The following is an 18,904-nucleotide window of genomic DNA, read 5'->3' as shown; positions in this document are numbered from 1 at the left end:
AACACGCCCGATCTCGTCCGATCTCGGAAGCTAAGCAGCTAAGCTTTGCAATCAGCAGAGGACGCTGCTGCTCCTACTTCAGTTAACTCTTACTGTGCACCTGTCAGATCACTATGTAAAAACAACACTTTTACATTATCACCTTACAACGCTGACAAAGCAAACACAAGAAAGAAAGAAAGAAAGAAAGAAAGAAAGAAAGAAAGGAAGAAAGAAAGAAAGAAAGAAAGAAAGGTAAAGACGCCCTTGCTAGACATAAACACACAGCAATCTTCATGTGTAAAGAAATTTTTTGTCACAGTGTCATAAACATAAACATATATTAACAAACATCACTCTTTCTTTCTTTGAAATGATAGTAAACCAGTGTAAAGCTGGAACATTTTTGATTAATTACAATTTATAGAGATAGGCCTAGAATACATCTACTTCACCAAGAACAATATTATTTTCTGTGGTTGGTTTTATAAAGTCACACATAAACTGAAAGCTAAGTAGACATTTACTGTAGGGAAACTTCATCGAGATGCAGATGGAGTTAACTGAGTATCTGAAACATGGTTGAAAGAGATAATTCAGTTTCATTGTTACACAAACCCGTCGCTTCGGTGGTTGTAATGCTCCTTCAAGCTGGTTTTCCAACCGCCTACAGACTACAAGAAGAAGACGCACTCGGTCAGTTCATTCAGAGACAGAGTATCTTTTTTACGCCCCAACTGCAGGGGGCAGTAGTACAACTTATAGACATATAAATGGCGCAGGGATCATACGGGTATTTGCAAAATTGCGCTTGTCCAACGTTTGCGTATTTTTACGACGTAGGACCCTGTGTGTTTAGTGGTAGTAAGTACGTATATGCGGCGTAACTGTCGTCTGTGATTTCCATCGAGGTGCGTTCATCGTGTGGCCGCCGTCGTTCGTCGTGCAGCTTCATGAAGACAAATCAACAAAACTGAATCAGGAAAAGACCTTAAAGCCTTGAAAGAGAAATGTCGTGGTAACCGCGTGTGTGTGGAATAAGGTCGTCGTCAAAGTTAAGAAATTACTGAGGGATTGGAGGTAGCAAGGTATGTGGTGTTTTCTTCTTTGTTAACTAACATTTAGTCGTTAGCCGATGTGCTAACTTAAGCAGACGGCTAGCTTACCGCTTCATCCACGCTTGGCCTAATCAGAAACTAGACTGAAAACATTCATAATGTTTTCGCAAACGTATCTTATTAGAAAGCATTCCTTAATTCTAGTTTACACTTTATAATTAACTGAATGAGTAGTGAATTAAGTTTGGTGTTTATAAAGTTTAATAAAATGGTTCAGTAAGCGCCCGATCAGGAAGCCATGTTGTTAAGCTAGTTGATCGTGGAAATATCAATAGTGTTACATTTACTTGGGTCAGTTAACGTTTTCTGTTGTGCCTGAAGAGGACTACCAGCTTGAGTCTAATCAACATTTTTAATTTACTAGAGCTGTTTCTCAAACTTTACTTAGTTTGTATAGTTTGTGTATCTATTCTGTAATAACGAGTACGACGTGCTAGCCAGCCAGAGGACTCATTGTGCCAATGTAATGCAAAGTTTGACTTTTGGTACAAATGTAACTTTCTGTTTTATTTGAATATACACTCCTGGGCTTACAGACACATAATCTAAACGAATAAAACTCACTAAGGTTCAGTGTTAAATATAATAAATTCAATTTATTGTGTGCTTTTTTTTCTTCTCAGTAGTGAGGCACAATGGCAGCTACCTTCCCCTATAGAGGGGTCCCTGCAGGGATGCCACCAGGTGTACCCCCTCCTGTGCCGGTTCCAGATTATATGTCTGAGGAAAAACTTCAAGAGAAAGGTATGTTGGTTTTCACTAAATGCAGTTCATTCGTGGTGTAAAGTTACAGTGTTGTATCATAAATGGGCATGATTAATGTTGTTATATGTTAAATGTCCTCCAACTCTACAGCAAGAAAATGGCAGCAGTTGCAGGCAAAGCGCTACTCAGAAAAGAGAAAGTTTGGTTTTGTGGATGCTCAGAAGGAGGACATGCCGCCTGAGCATGTACGGAAGATCATCAGGGACCATGGAGATATGACCAATAGAAAATTTCGCCATGACAAGAGGGTCTACCTTGGGTAAAAATGAATTTTACAGTAGTAAATGTGTCAATTTTAAAATGGTAATAGAATTCACTGAATGTTTTCTTAGCTGAGTGACATCGACTCTGCCATGACTGCCATAACTCACCCTGTATCTTATCTTATGTTGAACAGTGCCCTCAAGTACATGCCCCATGCAGTGCTGAAGCTGCTGGAGAACATGCCTATGCCCTGGGAACAGATTCGAGATGTGCCTGTCCTCTACCACATCACTGGAGCCATTTCCTTTGTGAATGAAATCCCTTGGGTCATAGAGCCAGTCTACATTGCTCAGTGGGGGTAAGAGACAGTGTGGTGTTGAATGTTGCTAAGCACTTGATGCTATAGTACTATGTTATCAAACTTGTAGTAGTGAGGTACTTGTACTTTACGCTGCATTGGGCCCATTTGTATGTCCACAGTATTTATAATCTTTTGTATCCCTTATCTTCCTCTCAGCACCATGTGGATCATGATGCGTCGTGAAAAGCGTGATCGACGGCACTTCAAGCGGATGCGCTTTCCACCGTTTGATGATGAGGAGCCGCCGCTGGACTATGCTGACAACATCCTTGATGTGGAACCACTGGAGGCCATTCAGATGGAACTGGACACTGAGGAGGATGCTTCAGTTGTGGAGTGGTTCTATGAGCATCAGCCCCTCAAAGACACTGCAAAGTAAGCCATCATGTCACTCTTTCAAGAGAAACACACATTTTTAGATATTAAGCTGATATGTTGCTAGCAGAATCAAACAATAATTCATTTATGCTCTCCTTAGGTTTGTGAACGGCACCACCTACCGTCGCTGGCAGTTCACACTGCCCATGATGTCCACGTTGTACCGTCTGGCCAATCAGCTGTTGACAGACCTGGTGGATTTCAATTACTTTTATCTTTTTGACCTCAAGGCCTTCTTCACATCCAAGGCCTTAAATATGGCCATCCCTGGAGGGCCAAAGTTTGAGCCACTGGTCCGTGACATCAACCTCCAGTAAGTACCTATTGTATTTAATAACTGATTGCCATAGACTTTACATGGATCATTTTTATGGATAGTGGAGGCCACTGGTCATGAACACCACCATTGTGCATGTTTGTTGTAGTTGTTTCAATGCAAATTTTGTTTTTATCCCAAAAAAACATCAAGTAAGAAGAGATGCTACATGATTTGTTCCTTAGCTGATCTTTCTCTGTTTCTCCCACAGGGATGAAGACTGGAATGAGTTCAACGACATCAACAAAATCATCATTCGACAGCCCATCAGGACAGAGTACAAAATTGCTTTCCCCTACCTGTACAACAACCTGCCACACCACGTCCACCTTACTTGGTAAGAAGTGAATAATTGAGTATTTTCTGAAAGAAGTTGTTCATTTAAACGTAACATCTCTCATATTGAATATAATACTCATGGCTTTACCTCCGCAGGTACCACACACCAAATGTGGTGTTTATCAAGACAGAGGATCCAGATCTTCCCGCGTTCTACTTCGACCCGCTGATCAACCCCATTTCACACAGACATTCTGTTAAGGTAAGTGTGGCTGATTATCCACCTTACAGCTTTGGCAACTGAGAACAGAGAAATATAATATCCTCACAACACATCCTAAGCAAAGTTTTGAAAGACGTCCTCTTACAAAGGCGCACTCGCATTGGTCTGCTTGCCTGTGCGTAAGAACTGGAGGAATATTAAAATGAATGGTGGCTCTTCTATCACTGGCTGCAGATGCAGTTGGCCCCTCACCAATCAGATATCGATTTTAAAAATGTATAATTGATTTGCCTTAGCTGCGGCTGCTGTTGTCGTTTTTGTTTTCAAGTCAACACTCAAATGTCTTCCTTGTATTTTACTTGCTACCCACTCAGAGTCAGGAGCCTCTGCCTGATGATGATGAGGAGTTTGAGCTTCCTGAGTATGTGGAGCCCTTCCTCAAAGAGACCCCACTCTACACAGACAACACAGCCAATGGAATTGCTCTGCTGTGGGCGCCAAGACCCTTCAACCTCCGATCTGGCCGCACAAGGCGTGCCATTGATATCCCCCTGATAAAGAACTGGTGAGCAAACTACCAACATTTTTGAGCAAAAATAATGTGTCTGAACTTACTGATTGAATGAGAAATGCTTAATGGTAGGTGTTAAATTCTTTTACAGGTACCGTGAGCACTGCCCTGCAGGACAGCCAGTGAAAGTGCGTGTGTCATATCAGAAACTGCTTAAGTATTATGTGCTCAATGCTCTGAAACACAGACCACCTAAGGCCCAGAAGAAGAGGTGAGTGACACTTAATTTTTATTTCCTGTTGACCCGTGTTTTGAATTTAAGCTGTTTTTTGAGAGTTTTTTTTACTCATCATGTAGTTATTTCTTGTAAAGGTTTTCCCTCTGTTGTCTTTCAGGTATCTGTTCCGCTCTTTCAAGGCCACTAAGTTCTTTCAGTCCACCAAGCTGGACTGGGTGGAGGTGGGCCTGCAGGTGTGCAGACAGGGCTACAACATGCTCAATCTGCTTATCCACCGTAAGAACCTCAACTACCTGCATCTCGACTACAACTTCAACCTGAAGCCTGTTAAGACACTGACCACAAAGGTACAAGCTCTGGAGCAGATCCATCTCTTGGTTAGCTCGTTTTCTGTCGTAACATAACCAGTGTTACCTTAATAATTTGTTCTTGTTTGTGTCCCATAGGAGCGAAAGAAGTCCCGATTCGGCAATGCCTTCCATCTGTGCAGAGAGGTGCTGCGTCTCAGCAAGCTGGTGGTGGACAGCCACGTGCAGTACAGATTGGGAAATGTTGATGCTTTCCAGGTTAGATCAGCTACATACTTTGCACAGCACAGACTCCTATCTAATTAGAAGGCTAGCTGCACTTACTTGAATTAATCTGCAAAAGTCCGCAACTTTACAGACTGGACAAATAGACCCATGGAGAACATTGTTTAGAGCAAGGTTTTAATTTCACTAGGCAAGAGTACAGTTTTACTACTTGCAATGTAAAACACAAGGATGTACTTTTATGATGTGTAATGGTTTTGAGGAATGTTTCACTTTTGTAAATTTTATCCTCTCTTGTTCTTGAGGAAGTTTTGATTTTGATCAATTTTTGTGCTGGTTTCAGTCGGGGTGCTGTTGTAACATTAGTTGAACATGGCTTTTGTGGTTATTCTAAACAGTAATTTCACACTTGGCTAATCTCTGAACTTTGTCTCTGTATTGTAGTTGGCTGATGGACTGCAGTACATCTTCGCTCATGTGGGTCAGCTGACAGGCATGTACCGCTACAAGTACAAGCTGATGAGACAAATCCGGATGTGCAAGGACCTGAAGCATCTCATCTATTACCGGTTCAACACTGTAAGTACACACACACACACACACACACACACACATTCTGTAGTCAATCTGCCAACTGTTGATATTCAGTTCTGTAGAAAAGATACCTATAGTGTCACTTCATGTTTTGGCCTCTCTGCGTGTGCATATTTCTATGGTCAGGGTCCTGTGGGCAAGGGTCCAGGTTGTGGCTTTTGGGCTCCTGGCTGGAGAGTGTGGCTGTTCTTCATGAGGGGCATCACTCCACTGTTGGAGAGGTGGCTGGGGAATCTGCTGGCCAGGCAGTTTGAAGGTATGCATATACACTTCTCAGTGTTAATCATTTGAGCAACAATTGGTATGACACTCACACTTAGAGGTATTCTTTGCCGGAAACTACACCAGTTTGAGCAGATGGGTTTTTTTGATTACCTCAACAGGACGCCACTCCAAGGGCGTGGCCAAGACGGTGACCAAACAGCGTGTGGAGTCTCACTTTGACCTTGAGCTGCGTGCTGCAGTGATGCATGACATCCTTGACATGATGCCTGAGGGTATCAAACAGAACAAGGCCAGGACCATCTTGCAGCACCTCAGTGAGTCCTGGAGGTGCTGGAAGGCCAACATCCCTTGGAAGGTCAGTGCATCACAGAGATGAGTACTATATGGTGGAGGGAACGGTGTGTTGTTAAAAGGCGAGAATTAATCAGTGAATCATTACAGCACTGGCCCATTTGAATGTCGAATTTGTCTGACTCCAGTACCAATACTCCAGTATCTCAAGAAAAATGTCGAGTGCCTGAAGTGTTTGAGTCACGTTAAGTGCTTCAAGAGTCATGCTATTTTGATTGCTTAGGCTTTCAGCATTTGAAGATGTATTCTGTTCCTTTTTTTTTTTTTTTTTTTTTTTTTTTTTTTGCTACACCTTGCACTTCCAGTCACCTTTCCCTGAAGTTTTGGCATATACACTAGTTGTGGTTAGAAATATGAATGTACAACATTTTCCTCTTTTTAAGACCCATGAAAAACATTTCCTTTCTAATACAGCAAGTTTTAATTGAAGATAAAAAAAATCAAACTGATTAATTAGTGTTTCAAAATATTTTACAAAGTAAGTTGCGTAAGAATTGGTAAAACACTGAATGTTAATTGTTCCCATCATTTCAGGTGCCAGGTCTGCCCACCCCCATTGAGAACATGATCCTGCGCTACGTGAAGGCCAAAGCTGACTGGTGGACCAACACGGCCCACTACAACCGCGAGCGAATTCGTCGTGGAGCCACTGTGGACAAGACGGTTTGCAAGAAGAACCTGGGCAGACTGACCCGTCTGTACCTGAAAGCTGAGCAGGAGAGACAGCACAACTACCTGAAGGTAATGCACACAGAATCCTTTGCAGTTGATTAAACACTGTATTTGTGATATGCTAAGTCAAAATATGTATAGTCACATTTTGAAATCACCTCTGCATTTACTAGTATAACCTTGTAAGCTTGGCAAATTGTCAAGTTCCTTTCTTTAACAGCGGAGTAAAAATAAATATAATTCCTTCAACAAAAATTCCCAGTGAAGTTTTGAATGAAGTCCTCTTACAAAGGCGCACTTGCATTGGTCTGCTTGCCTGTGCGTAAGAACTGGAGGAATATTAAAATGAATGGTGGCTCTTTTTATTTATCACTGACTGCAGTCGCAGTTTTCCCTTCGCCATTCAGATATTGGTTTTGATTATTTTTCTTCTGATTATACTGTAACATTTTTCTTGTAATTATCTTGTTCTTATTGTCCACATCTATATTTAATAAAAGTACAAAATATTAAATTTTAAGAATTAGAGTGACCGTATCCAAGCTTCTGCCTGGGTTTTATCTTTTTTTTTTTACATTTTGCCATATTTTTTTATTGAAGTGTACATGTTCTGCCTACAGGATGGCCCCTACATCACCGCTGAAGAGGCAGTAGCCATTTACACCACCACCGTGCACTGGCTGGAGAGTCGGCGGTTCTCACCCATCCCCTTCCCTCCTCTGTCCTACAAACATGACACCAAACTGCTCATCCTGGCCTTGGAGAGGCTCAAGGAAGCATACAGGTAAACATGATTAGAACATGAACGACCTTATCAGAAAATGTTTATTCATACCAGACAGTGCGACTGCTAGAATATTTTTTTTTCTGCAGCATTCAGTTTGTCTCTGTGTCTCCTAGTGTGAAGTCTCGTCTGAACCAGAGTCAGAGGGAGGAGCTGGGGCTGATAGAGCAGGCTTACGACAATCCTCACGAGGCCCTGTCCAGGATCAAACGTCACCTGCTCACACAGAGAGCCTTCAAAGAGGTCAGCAGCAAGATGTGCAGATTTTTTTTTTTTTTAAATTTGCCTTCACAGAATGAAAGTATAGTTTTTGCTTTCAAATGTTATATGGAATTGGTAGCAGAGAACATCGGTTAAAAATACATTTCTCTTTTATATTCCACAGATCAGTTTAAAAACATTAAGTTATAGGGAAAAATAGTAAGGTATTTTACAGACTACTTCTGTTTACCTAACAAAGCCTGTGTCATTGGATTGTTGGCAAGAAAAACATGACCTGAGACCTCAAAATGATTTGAGACCTTTATTATATATGCAGGAAAAGTCTGCTATAAACTGACTGTTGTCTACTGCCTAGAATATCCTTGGGGTTTTTCTTGGTGTTGTAAACATGTTTCTTAAGCATCATTTCACTTCCTCTGTCAGTCTCAGAATGTCTTCTTCTTTTGCAGGTGGGTATTGAGTTCATGGACTTGTACAGCCATCTGGTGCCGGTGTACGATGTAGAGCCCCTGGAGAAGATCACCGACGCCTACCTGGACCAGTACCTGTGGTACGAGGCAGACAAGAGACGCCTTTTCCCACCCTGGATCAAACCTGCTGACACAGAACCACCACCACTGCTGGTCTACAAGTGGTGCCAAGGTCAGGCTTGTTCTGTCGGAAAATAACTAATAACAGAGGGACAGTTATTCTATGACATCTTATCATATTGTGTAATACCTCATTAGGAATTAAATTGGCATTAAACAGCCAAATTTGTTAGTAATATGATCTCCAAATCTAACAACAACACTATGTGAGCATGAAGAAATTTCAAGCTTTATCTAAGGGCTTTTTGTTTATTACCCTCAGGCATCAACAACTTGCAGGATGTGTGGGAGACTGCGGAGGGAGAGTGCAACGTGATGCTGGAGTCCCGCTATGAGAAGATGTATGAGAAGATTGATCTGACATTGCTCAACAGGCTGCTGCGTCTTATTGTTGACCACAATATCGCTGATTACATGACAGCCAAGAACAACGTGGTCATCAACTACAAAGTAAACACACTCATTCATTTTAGATCTGATTTACTCCTGTTATCGTCATACATGATTCCCTAGAACGCTTAAATAAGTCATTTCTAGCTCAGTGTCTAGACATGCTTGATTTTTTTTTTTTTTTTTTTTTTTTTTTTTTTTTTTACATAACGTAGTCTTTGATGCATTTAAGGCATATTTTTTATGGCTATTTAATGTAAAATGTTGTTGACTTTGTCTCCTGTCTGTCGTCTATCTAGGACATGAATCACACTAACTCCTATGGCATCATCAGGGGGCTCCAGTTTGCCTCGTTCATTGTACAGTACTACGGCCTGGTGATGGACCTTCTGGTGCTGGGTTTGCACCGTGCCAGTGAGATGGCTGGCCCACCGCAGATGCCCAACGACTTCCTCAGTTTCCAAGACACAGCCACCGAAAGTGCCCACCCAATCCGGCTCTATTGCCGCTACATTGACCGCATCCACATCTTCTTCAGGTGGGATTGAATCACCAAAAAAATAAAACAGCCCTTTTTTAGTCTGTGTCTAGTTTTGTCTGCCAAAACAGTGTAAAAAAGTGAGAATAAGTTGATAAAGGAGTTTTTTCTACTCTAGGTTCTCTGCTGACGAGGCCAGGGATCTAATTCAGAGGTATTTGACGGAGCACCCAGACCCCAACAATGAGAACATTGTGGGTTACAACAACAAGAAGTGCTGGCCCCGTGATGCTCGCATGAGACTGATGAAGCACGATGTCAATCTGTGAGTTCAACCTCAAGACAGTGTCTTGTAAACTAGTTGTAGTTTACTGTAATATTAAATCTTATTCTGTGTTGAATATTATACTTATTTAACCGTCTTTTGCCTGAGTGTTGGAAACAAATAGACTCAACTTTTAAAATCTTGTTTCTTGCAGAGGACGTGCTGTGTTCTGGGACATCAAAAATCGCCTGCCCAGGTCTGTGACCACTGTCCAATGGGAGAACAGCTTTGTGTCGGTCTACAGCAAAGACAACCCCAACCTGCTCTTCAACATGTGTGGTTTTGAGTGCCGCATCCTCCCCAAGTGCCGCACCAGCTATGAGGAGTTTACTCACAAGGATGGTGTCTGGAACCTGCAGAATGAGGTGAGGAAATTAAGCTGATAGTAAGAAATGGCAGACAGCTCTGTTGTTCAGACAACTAAAATGTTCCTGTACAGGATTGAAACATGAATCAAAAATCATTAGTTTTATTTTTTCAAATGTTCATGTTCACATTCTTGTTACCAAGTTCTCACATCAATGTATTTGCATGTGTAGGTGACCAAAGAGAGGACAGCACAATGTTTCCTGCGTGTGGATGATGAATCAATGCAGCGCTTCCACAACAGGGTGCGTCAGATCCTGATGGCTTCCGGATCCACCACATTCACAAAGGTCAGCAGACAACTTTATCTCAAAAAAACTATAATGGATCAATCAAAAAAGTAATGCTAGGGATAATTACCTTGTCAGAATATTTCAGCATATATTGTATTATATTTACCTCCAGATTGTGAACAAATGGAATACGGCTCTGATCGGCTTGATGACATACTTCCGTGAGGCTGTGGTCAACACCCAGGAGCTCTTGGACCTCCTGGTGAAGTGTGAGAACAAGATCCAGACACGTATCAAGATTGGCCTCAACTCCAAAATGCCTAGCCGCTTTCCTCCTGTAGTCTTCTACACTCCCAAAGAGCTGGGTGGCCTTGGCATGTTGTCCATGGGCCATGTGCTTATCCCACAGTCAGACCTGCGGTAAGTCAGCATGCAGATCTGTCTACATTTGATGGCTTGTCACTAGATGTCATGTAGCTATGATGCCACATCAAATTGGACAATCATTTTTCTCTCTCTATTCCAGGTGGTCCAAGCAGACAGATGTGGGCATCACCCACTTCAGGTCTGGAATGAGCCATGAAGAGGACCAGCTGATTCCTAACTTGTATCGTTACATTCAGCCATGGGAGAGTGAGTTCATCGACTCTCAGAGGGTCTGGGCCGAGTATGCTCTCAAGAGACAGGAGGCCATTGCCCAGAACAGGTAAGGTCTTTAATGGATTAGTTTGTCAATCTTAACAGAATATATTCCTAACATCTACAAAGAACTGTGATTTATTGAACTGCTGTTCTACACCGATTTAATAAGTATTTGTTTTAAAGAAATGAGAGCTGAAACCAGACGAGGCAAATAAGTGGTTTTTTTTTTTATGTTTTAGGCGTCTCACCCTGGAGGATTTGGAGGACTCATGGGACAGAGGAATCCCCCGTATCAACACTCTCTTCCAGAAGGACAGACACACATTGGCTTATGACAAAGGCTGGAGAGTCAGGACAGATTTTAAGCAGTACCAGGTATGACGGAGACCCTCCTGATGTGTTGATGGGTATGGATGGTATAATAACATGATGTCTTTTAATGAATCAGATAAATTTGAGCTTAACCCAAGAAGATAAAAACTCTAAAGTCTCGCTTATGACATGTCTGAGGGATTTACAGGGCAAAACAAGGTAAAGGTTGTCTTGAATTTTCAGCCAAATGAAAGTCTAGCGATACTTCGTCAGCCCCAGATGTACCAGGCATCAGTTGTTTTAATTTTGATAGTAACTTAAACGCACCAAAATGAATACAATTGTTGATTTTAACATACGGAAATGTAGTATGTCAATATGCTAAGTTGTATTTAACATTTAGCTATAAACACCAACATGCACTCATGTTTTGATGTTCCCCATGTACCTTTCTTGCTTGAGCACAGGTGCTAAAGCAGAATCCGTTCTGGTGGACCCATCAGAGGCACGATGGCAAACTGTGGAACCTGAACAACTACCGCACAGACATGATTCAGGCTCTTGGCGGTGTTGAGGGCATCTTGGAACACACTCTCTTCAAAGGCACTTATTTTCCCACCTGGGAGGGTCTCTTCTGGTGAGAGCACTTTGACTCTAAGAATACTAATAGAGCATTTTGGGAAATAAGGAATGTTTCTGGTCAACAAAAAAATCTAAATCATGACCAAAACACTTTAACACTTGCATGCATGAGTATATATTTGCCAGCTGATTTGTTTTGCATGTAATGCAGTTCATTTAAACATCATCAACTGTGTTTCTGGGCTTTAGGGAGAAGGCCAGTGGCTTTGAGGAGTCCATGAAATGGAAGAAGCTGACCAATGCCCAGAGGTCTGGTCTCAACCAAATCCCCAACCGTCGCTTCACACTTTGGTGGTCACCCACCATCAACAGAGCAAATGTTAGTAAAAAAAAGTAGTAAAAATATCTCTCACCAGATCATTTAAATTTATTGCTGTGGTGTGAAAAGTAAAGACTGTCTTAAGAGTTTGAAACTGGCTTATATGTTTTTATTCTCTTTTTCTCTCTAGGTGTATGTGGGTTTCCAGGTGCAACTTGACCTGACAGGAATCTTTATGCATGGAAAGATCCCCACACTGAAGATCTCCCTCATTCAGATCTTCAGGGCTCACTTGTGGCAGAAGATTCATGAGAGCATTGTCATGGATCTGTGTCAGGTAGGTTCTGTTCTTTAAACCTGTTAAGGGCCTGATATTCAATCTGCAGGAATTTCGGTTTGACCAATCCAAGTTCACTCACTCTCTCACTTATAGGCTTACTCTTCCCACAGTTTGAATAACGTTTGTTTTTTTGTTTTCAGGTGTTTGACCAGGAGCTGGATGCTCTGGAGATTGAGACAGTGCAGAAGGAGACCATCCACCCCAGGAAGTCATACAAGATGAACTCGTCCTGTGCAGACATCCTCCTCTTTGCATCCTACAAGTGGAATGTCTCTCGACCATCTCTGCTTGCTGACTCCAAGTATGGCTTTTTGAGCAATGTTCATGACTCTGTATATGATTACTTATAGGAAGAGTGTTTAATTTTTTGAGAACACTTAAGAACTTTCAATTACACCAGGCGGACTTTTTTATATGAGCTTTGTAATCTGTAATAATGAAAGCATTCTCATGTCTTGTCTCATGAATCAAAATGTTCACCTCCTCTTACAGGGATGTGATGGATAGCACCACCACACAAAAGTACTGGATTGACATTCAGCTCCGCTGGGGTGACTATGACTCGCATGACATTGAGCGCTACGCCAGGGCCAAGTTCCTGGACTACACCACCGACAACATGAGTATCTACCCCTCCCCCACTGGGGTGCTCATTGCTATCGACCTGGCTTACAACCTCCACAGGTTAGGATTGTTTCAAGTATGGATATGTGACCAGTTATATTATTATTTTTAGATGACTAACTTAAACACATGCGATCATTATAGATTAGTGTTTGCTTGATTCTCCATTCTTTTGTCGTAGCAGAAATATGAAAATATATATCGCCCAATCAGCATAATAAGAATCATCAGGCTTCATCTCTTTGGGCCAGTGTGAAGTTGCTAACTCCATTTTCTCCTCCTTACATTAATATAATTATTTTATTGCCAATATTAGGTTATTGAAGAAGGCAAGCCAGTGATTTTATTCCCTAATGTTTAAAGTGAGCCCTGGTGCATTATTTATTACACACAAATAAACTAGAAAATTGTCAGACAGATGCTTGACAGCATTTCTTGGATTTTAGCATCTACTTACATATCCACAAATATGTTCTGCAGCAGCCTTAAAGCTTTCACACTAGCTTCCTAAGTTGTTGTACAGGAACAAAACTGTCAAATATCTTCAGCTCAAATGGCGTTGTTGGATAGATGCACTGACCTCCCTGTGGACTGTTTTTCTTGGATGTGATCAGAGACAGAACCAGCAAAGAGCAATATCTATATAGTTCTGAACACAGCATTTTATTTGTTCTACTTCTGCAGTGCTTATGGTAACTGGTTCCCTGGGAGCAAGCCTCTGATCCAACAGGCCATGGCTAAAATCATGAAGGCCAACCCTGCCCTGTATGTGCTCAGAGAGCGCATCCGCAAAGGTCTGCAGCTGTACTCTTCAGAGCCCACTGAGCCATACCTGTCCTCACAGAACTATGGTGAACTCTTCTCCAACCAGATCATCTGGTTCGTTGATGACACCAATGTCTACCGAGTCACCATTCACAAGGTGAGGGACTGCCGTGTTTCTTTTTTCCCCACAGTAGTAATTCAGTGAATATTTGTTGAGTCCATCTGTTTTGGAATGGCTGCACTGTAATGTTTAAGTTAGGAGAGACCTGAATATGTTGCTTTCCCATAGGACTATAAAAAAAACTGAATTTAGTAACATGATTTTTCTGTCTATCGTAACAGACCTTTGAGGGTAATTTGACCACGAAGCCCATCAATGGAGCTATTTTCATCTTCAACCCCAGGACTGGTCAGCTCTTCCTCAAGATCATTCATACATCTGTGTGGGCTGGACAGAAACGTCTGGGACAGGTACAACACTGCTCTACCGCTGCTCACTTTCATAATCACCAGTACTGCTTTTTGTGTTGACTATTCCAGTTTGTATTTTGTTTAGTGATTTGATTTCTCATTTTTTGTAGCACAAACCTTTACTGTGGGTAGTTTTGAATTATGATGTTTTTAGGAAGAAAGCCTCTTACACTCATTGCATTTTTACATTTGGTCCGTCTTTTGTTCCAAGTTTATTGTGCTTCTTTCTTTTGTCTACAGAAAAATTTCAGCTAAATGGGAAATATCACAGATCACATAATATGCTGCCTTATCACTGCGTTTTGCCTTTAACAAACTATTATTCGATATAGTTATTATATCGTTATATTTTAATTATCATTGTGGTGATATTAGGAAGGCAATGATAAACTGAAAGTGTTGCTGAACACTGATTTGATTGTTTACTTCTGAGTGTCTTAACTTCAGGCTTGTTTTGTCTCTGTAGCTGGCCAAATGGAAGACAGCCGAAGAAGTGGCTGCCCTGATTCGCTCCCTCCCTGTAGAAGAACAGCCGAAACAGATCATTGTAACCAGGAAGGGCATGCTGGACCCTCTGGAGGTGAGACTCAGTCATGCTAAGAACTGCTATAATAATTACAAACCTTGATGTGTCATTTTAGTGTAATTTTTAAATATTGGATACATACTCAAGTGCTTTCCTGTTCTAATGCTTTTTCTGTGCAGGTCCACTTGCTCGACTTCCCCAACATTGTGATCAAGGGCTCTGAGTTACAGCTGCCCTTCCAGGCCTGTCTGAAGGTGGAGAAGTTTGGTGACCTGATCCTTAAGGCTACAGAGCCTCAGATGGTGCTTTTCAACCTCTATGATGACTGGCTCAAGACCATCTCATCTTACACAGTGAGTTTCACTCCAAGATTAAATGCAACATATTCAGTTTGTGTCTCTGTGTAAATGCTTCTGTAATATTTTTGATTCAATAGACAAATTATAACACTATCAAGCTGTTAGAAAGCATCTGTGCTTATTTACCAACAAGAGTAATGACTACAAAACAAACATGTCCATGTGGTTATCAAAGTTACCTGAACTGATCCAAGCTCATTTCCAAACAAAACTCATTAGGGTGCATTTACCTTTGGTGACATCAACTTATTCCCCTGTGTAAACAGTTTGTGTTCGGTGCTCTGCTCCATCTTTAGGCCTTCTCCCGACTCATCCTGATCCTCAGAGCACTCCACGTCAACAACGACCGTGCAAAGGTGATCCTGAAGCCTGACAAGACGACTATCACTGAGCCCCATCACATTTGGCCCACGCTCACAGATGAGGAGTGGATCAAGGTGGAAGTGCAACTCAAGGATCTCATTCTGGCCGATTATGGCAAAAAGAACAAGTAAGTGTTTTAGGATGAACTTTCTTGAGTAAAGGCAGTACTTTGCACAGAGACTGTCAATCGGGCATTTTTTTCTACTTTTACTATAATTTAATAGAACAGAATAAAACATTTAAAAAAAGACTTGCATTTAGTAGTCAATACTTCCTTTCTCTCCCTCCAGTGTGAATGTGGCCTCACTGACCCAGTCTGAGATCCGTGACATCATCCTGGGTATGGAGATCTCTGCTCCGTCACAGCAGCGCCAGCAAATTGCTGAGATTGAGAAACAGACCAAAGAGCAGTCGCAGCTCACCGCCACACAGACCCGCACTGTCAACAAGCATGGTGATGAGATCATCACCTCCACCACCTCCAACTATGAGACCCAGACCTTCTCATCCAAGACTGAGTGGAGAGTGAGGTGTGCAGGCAGAGTTTAACCTCAGAATTTGTTTAGAGGGGCTTTTTTTTTTTTTTTACTGTGCACTGTAGTTTCTTTGGCAGTCATAATTTGAGGTATTTTGGTTTCCATATCAGTTGGCTTTAATGATCCTTGTCCATCACTTGTCAGAGCCATTTCTGCCGCCAACCTGCATCTCCGAACCAACCACATCTATGTTTCATCTGATGACATCAAGGAGACAGGTTACACCTACATCCTGCCCAAGAACGTCCTCAAGAAGTTCATCTGCATCTCAGATCTACGAGCACAGGTACATGGATCCATAGTACTGCACTTCGTCTTTGTCAACCGTCTCTGAATGTGTGTTATTCAAATTTAGTTGCATACTTCTGCATCTCAGGTTGAGGGGCCCTCTTTCACATTTGTGCAGAGTGACAGAAACAAACTGCTTCTGTACATATTGAGCATGTTCTGACCGTGCACTGTGTTGTTCCAGATTGCAGGTTACCTCTACGGCACCAGCCCACCAGACAACCCCCAGGTGAAGGAGATCCGTTGTATCGTCATGGTGCCACAATGGGGGACACATCAGACTGTCCACCTGCCCAACCAGCTGCCTGGTCATGAATACCTTAAAGTAAGACACATGTTCCAGCTCATTATTTAATTATGGATGCTCATTAGTTGTACCAGCAAGTACTTTTTTTGTCCCAGCAATTTTTAAGTTCTTTCCTTTTACTTAAACAGGAAATGGAGCCCCTCGGCTGGATCCACACCCAGCCTAATGAGTCACCTCAGCTGTCTCCGCAGGATGTCACTACTCATGCCAAGATCATGGCTGACAACCCTTCTTGGGATGGAGAAAAGACCATCATCATCACTTGCAGGTAGGTTTCATTACAAGACACCTGCTGTCCATCTGTCACAGCAGGATTTGAGTCAGCAAAATCTGGAACAACTTTCTGCATCCTAGCAGTTAATATACGGTATGTGAGGCATACTGATTAAAGGCATCCAGATCAGACTTGCCTGGAAAATCAATATCAAATGTATTTTAATGAGTAGCTTAATATTGTTGACTGATTTTTTTTTTTTAAATGTGTCCTTGCATTGAAAAGGGTTATTACAAAGTCACAAATATGTAATTGAGTTACTTTTTTGTGCTGTAATATGAAATGAACTGGTTCTTCAATGCATTTTACTTCTGGATTTCAGCTTCACCCCAGGCTCATGCACGCTCACAGCCTACAAACTGACACCCAGTGGCTACGAGTGGGGTCGTCAGAACACAGACAAGGGCAACAATCCTAAAGGTTACCTGCCTTCCCACTATGAAAGAGTGCAGATGCTTCTCTCTGATCGCTTCCTGGGCTTCTTTATGGTGCCTGGCCAAGTCTCCTGGAACTACAACTTCATGGGTCAGTAGCCATGGTTTTTGTTTTCATCTATGAAGTTTTGTTTTATACTTTTATTATCTGACCCTTAATGATGTTGCTTTAAAACAGAGTTTAAATCGGTTTGGTCATATGTAATATCCTCAATACTGCTTTAGGTTTTCATTTGTGTCAGAAATATGTGGCATACATTGATATTTCCACTCTGTGTCAGTTTGATTGATTTTTCAGTTTGATTGATTTTTCACTATCATGTGGAAATGCAAATAACCGTTTCATTCCTCAGACTGATGCACAATATCTTATTTAAATATTATTTAATGACTTTTTAAGACGAGACATGAGCCATGCATGTCATAGTGCTCAAACCTCTGACACCACATTGTAGAATACATGCAGGATTGGCAGAATAGGTGACTCTAAATAACCATTTTTACTTGTCTTGCAACAGGTGTGCGCCATGATCCCAACATGAAGTACGACCTGCAGCTGGCCAACCCCAAAGAGTTCTACCACGAAGTCCATCGGCCCTCGCACTTCCTAAACTTCGCCTCACTGCAGGAGGGTGAGATCTACAACGCCGACCGAGAGGACATGTACGCTTGAGTCGATATACTGCTCACGACACATTTTTGTAGATAGCTCTACCACAATCATGTGGAGCCAGTCCAGAACAGCCCTTGTAATATTTCGATTGAACACATGCAACTGTGATGTTTGGAAATTTTTATGTAAAGGCTTTAGGACATTTTAAGAATCTGTTCATTTTTTTTTAGTGTTTTCTACAAACTGTTGTTTTTGTGTTTTTTTTTTTTCTTGCACCCCACTGTCTCCTCCCTTGTTTTACTAAGGCTTCTTTAAGTAAGCCTGGGATTTTTTTTGGTTTCTAGTACATTAAAGCATATGTGCGTTTGTGTGTAGTTTCAGTACACAGTACTTCACTGTAATATTTGATAATTGACATTGTTTCAGAAAGGGTAAAGACTTACTTCCCCTTAGCTCTTTGAGAAATTAAAGTTGTATTTTCACGCAGTAATGCCCTGTTACTATGTTGTACTATACATCTTGTGACATTGTAGCTTGGGTTTAAATAAAGATCACAATTTTTATAAATATTTGTCAAGTGATATTGTAATCTGTCATTGTAATTTTTTTTTCTAAACATGTACATGTGGTGTAAGCAGAAAAGAAGTGAGGCATTTAAGGTAATTTTGGCAGTACAGGGGAACTTTTTTGGCTTGCTTCCCTATTCAGTGTGGCCAGAAGTCACCATAGCCTCCAGTGACACACGGTTTGGTTTCTGACTTGCCCACGCACACTTCTGTTTAGATAACAGGGACTTGAAAATGGGGCCTACTATTAAAGGACGGATTCAACTGCCTTTAAGTCTGGTATAATGAAGTCACATTGCAGGTGTAGCTTTCTGTCTCATAACTGTTTTTATTTTGGTTATGTGATCGATATTTATTGGACAGCTATAGGTCAGCATTTCCGACTGCAAGTCTATAGGGGAAATTTCAATGTTCACGCTCTGGTGCATGCATCTCTGCTCGACTTGGC

General features: G+C 41.6%; 1 protein-coding gene across 1 annotated transcript; it reads left to right on the top strand.

The window, feature by feature from the left end:
* The first annotated feature begins 900 nt into the window (after positions 1-900).
* Positions 901-18,459, top strand: prpf8 (pre-mRNA processing factor 8). The gene is made up of 43 exons (XM_022748548.1): positions 901-1,067; positions 1,721-1,841; positions 1,953-2,121; positions 2,260-2,424; positions 2,584-2,802; positions 2,906-3,118; positions 3,333-3,458; positions 3,557-3,662; positions 3,998-4,188; positions 4,286-4,405; positions 4,530-4,719; positions 4,819-4,938; positions 5,350-5,484; positions 5,626-5,755; positions 5,883-6,079; positions 6,610-6,816; positions 7,368-7,531; positions 7,648-7,774; positions 8,203-8,395; positions 8,606-8,793; positions 9,033-9,271; positions 9,390-9,536; positions 9,691-9,901; positions 10,076-10,192; positions 10,308-10,555; positions 10,662-10,841; positions 11,017-11,152; positions 11,557-11,726; positions 11,921-12,050; positions 12,181-12,327; positions 12,471-12,631; positions 12,823-13,014; positions 13,639-13,876; positions 14,062-14,190; positions 14,657-14,770; positions 14,896-15,069; positions 15,372-15,565; positions 15,729-15,968; positions 16,119-16,260; positions 16,447-16,587; positions 16,698-16,837; positions 17,166-17,368; positions 17,796-18,459. The coding sequence occupies exons 2-43, from the start codon at positions 1,733-1,735 to the stop codon at positions 17,948-17,950; spliced, it is 7,017 nt and encodes a 2,338-aa protein (XP_022604269.1). The 5' UTR covers positions 901-1,067; positions 1,721-1,732; the 3' UTR covers positions 17,951-18,459.
* The last annotated feature ends 445 nt before the right edge of the window (positions 18,460-18,904 follow it).

The sequence above is a fragment of the Seriola dumerili genome, unplaced genomic scaffold (genome assembly GCF_002260705.1).
Source record: "Seriola dumerili isolate Sdu_G_001 unplaced genomic scaffold, Sdu_1.0 BDQW01000122.1, whole genome shotgun sequence".
In the NCBI taxonomy this organism is placed as follows: Eukaryota; Metazoa; Chordata; class Actinopteri; order Carangiformes; family Carangidae; genus Seriola; species Seriola dumerili.
This window is presented reverse-complemented; position numbering and strand designations above follow the sequence as displayed.

Bases quoted from the DNA above. Each gene is read 5' to 3' on its own strand.
- prpf8 (XM_022748548.1), top strand. From the start codon at position 1,733: ATGGCAGCTACCTTCCCCTATAGAGGGGTCCCTGCAGGGATGCCACCA. The intron at 4,720-4,818 runs GTACAAGCTCTG...TGTGTCCCATAG, and splicing joins TTAAGACACTGACCACAAAG to GAGCGAAAGAAGTCCCGATT. The intron at 9,902-10,075 runs GTGAGGAAATTA...TTGCATGTGTAG, and splicing joins TCTGGAACCTGCAGAATGAG to GTGACCAAAGAGAGGACAGC.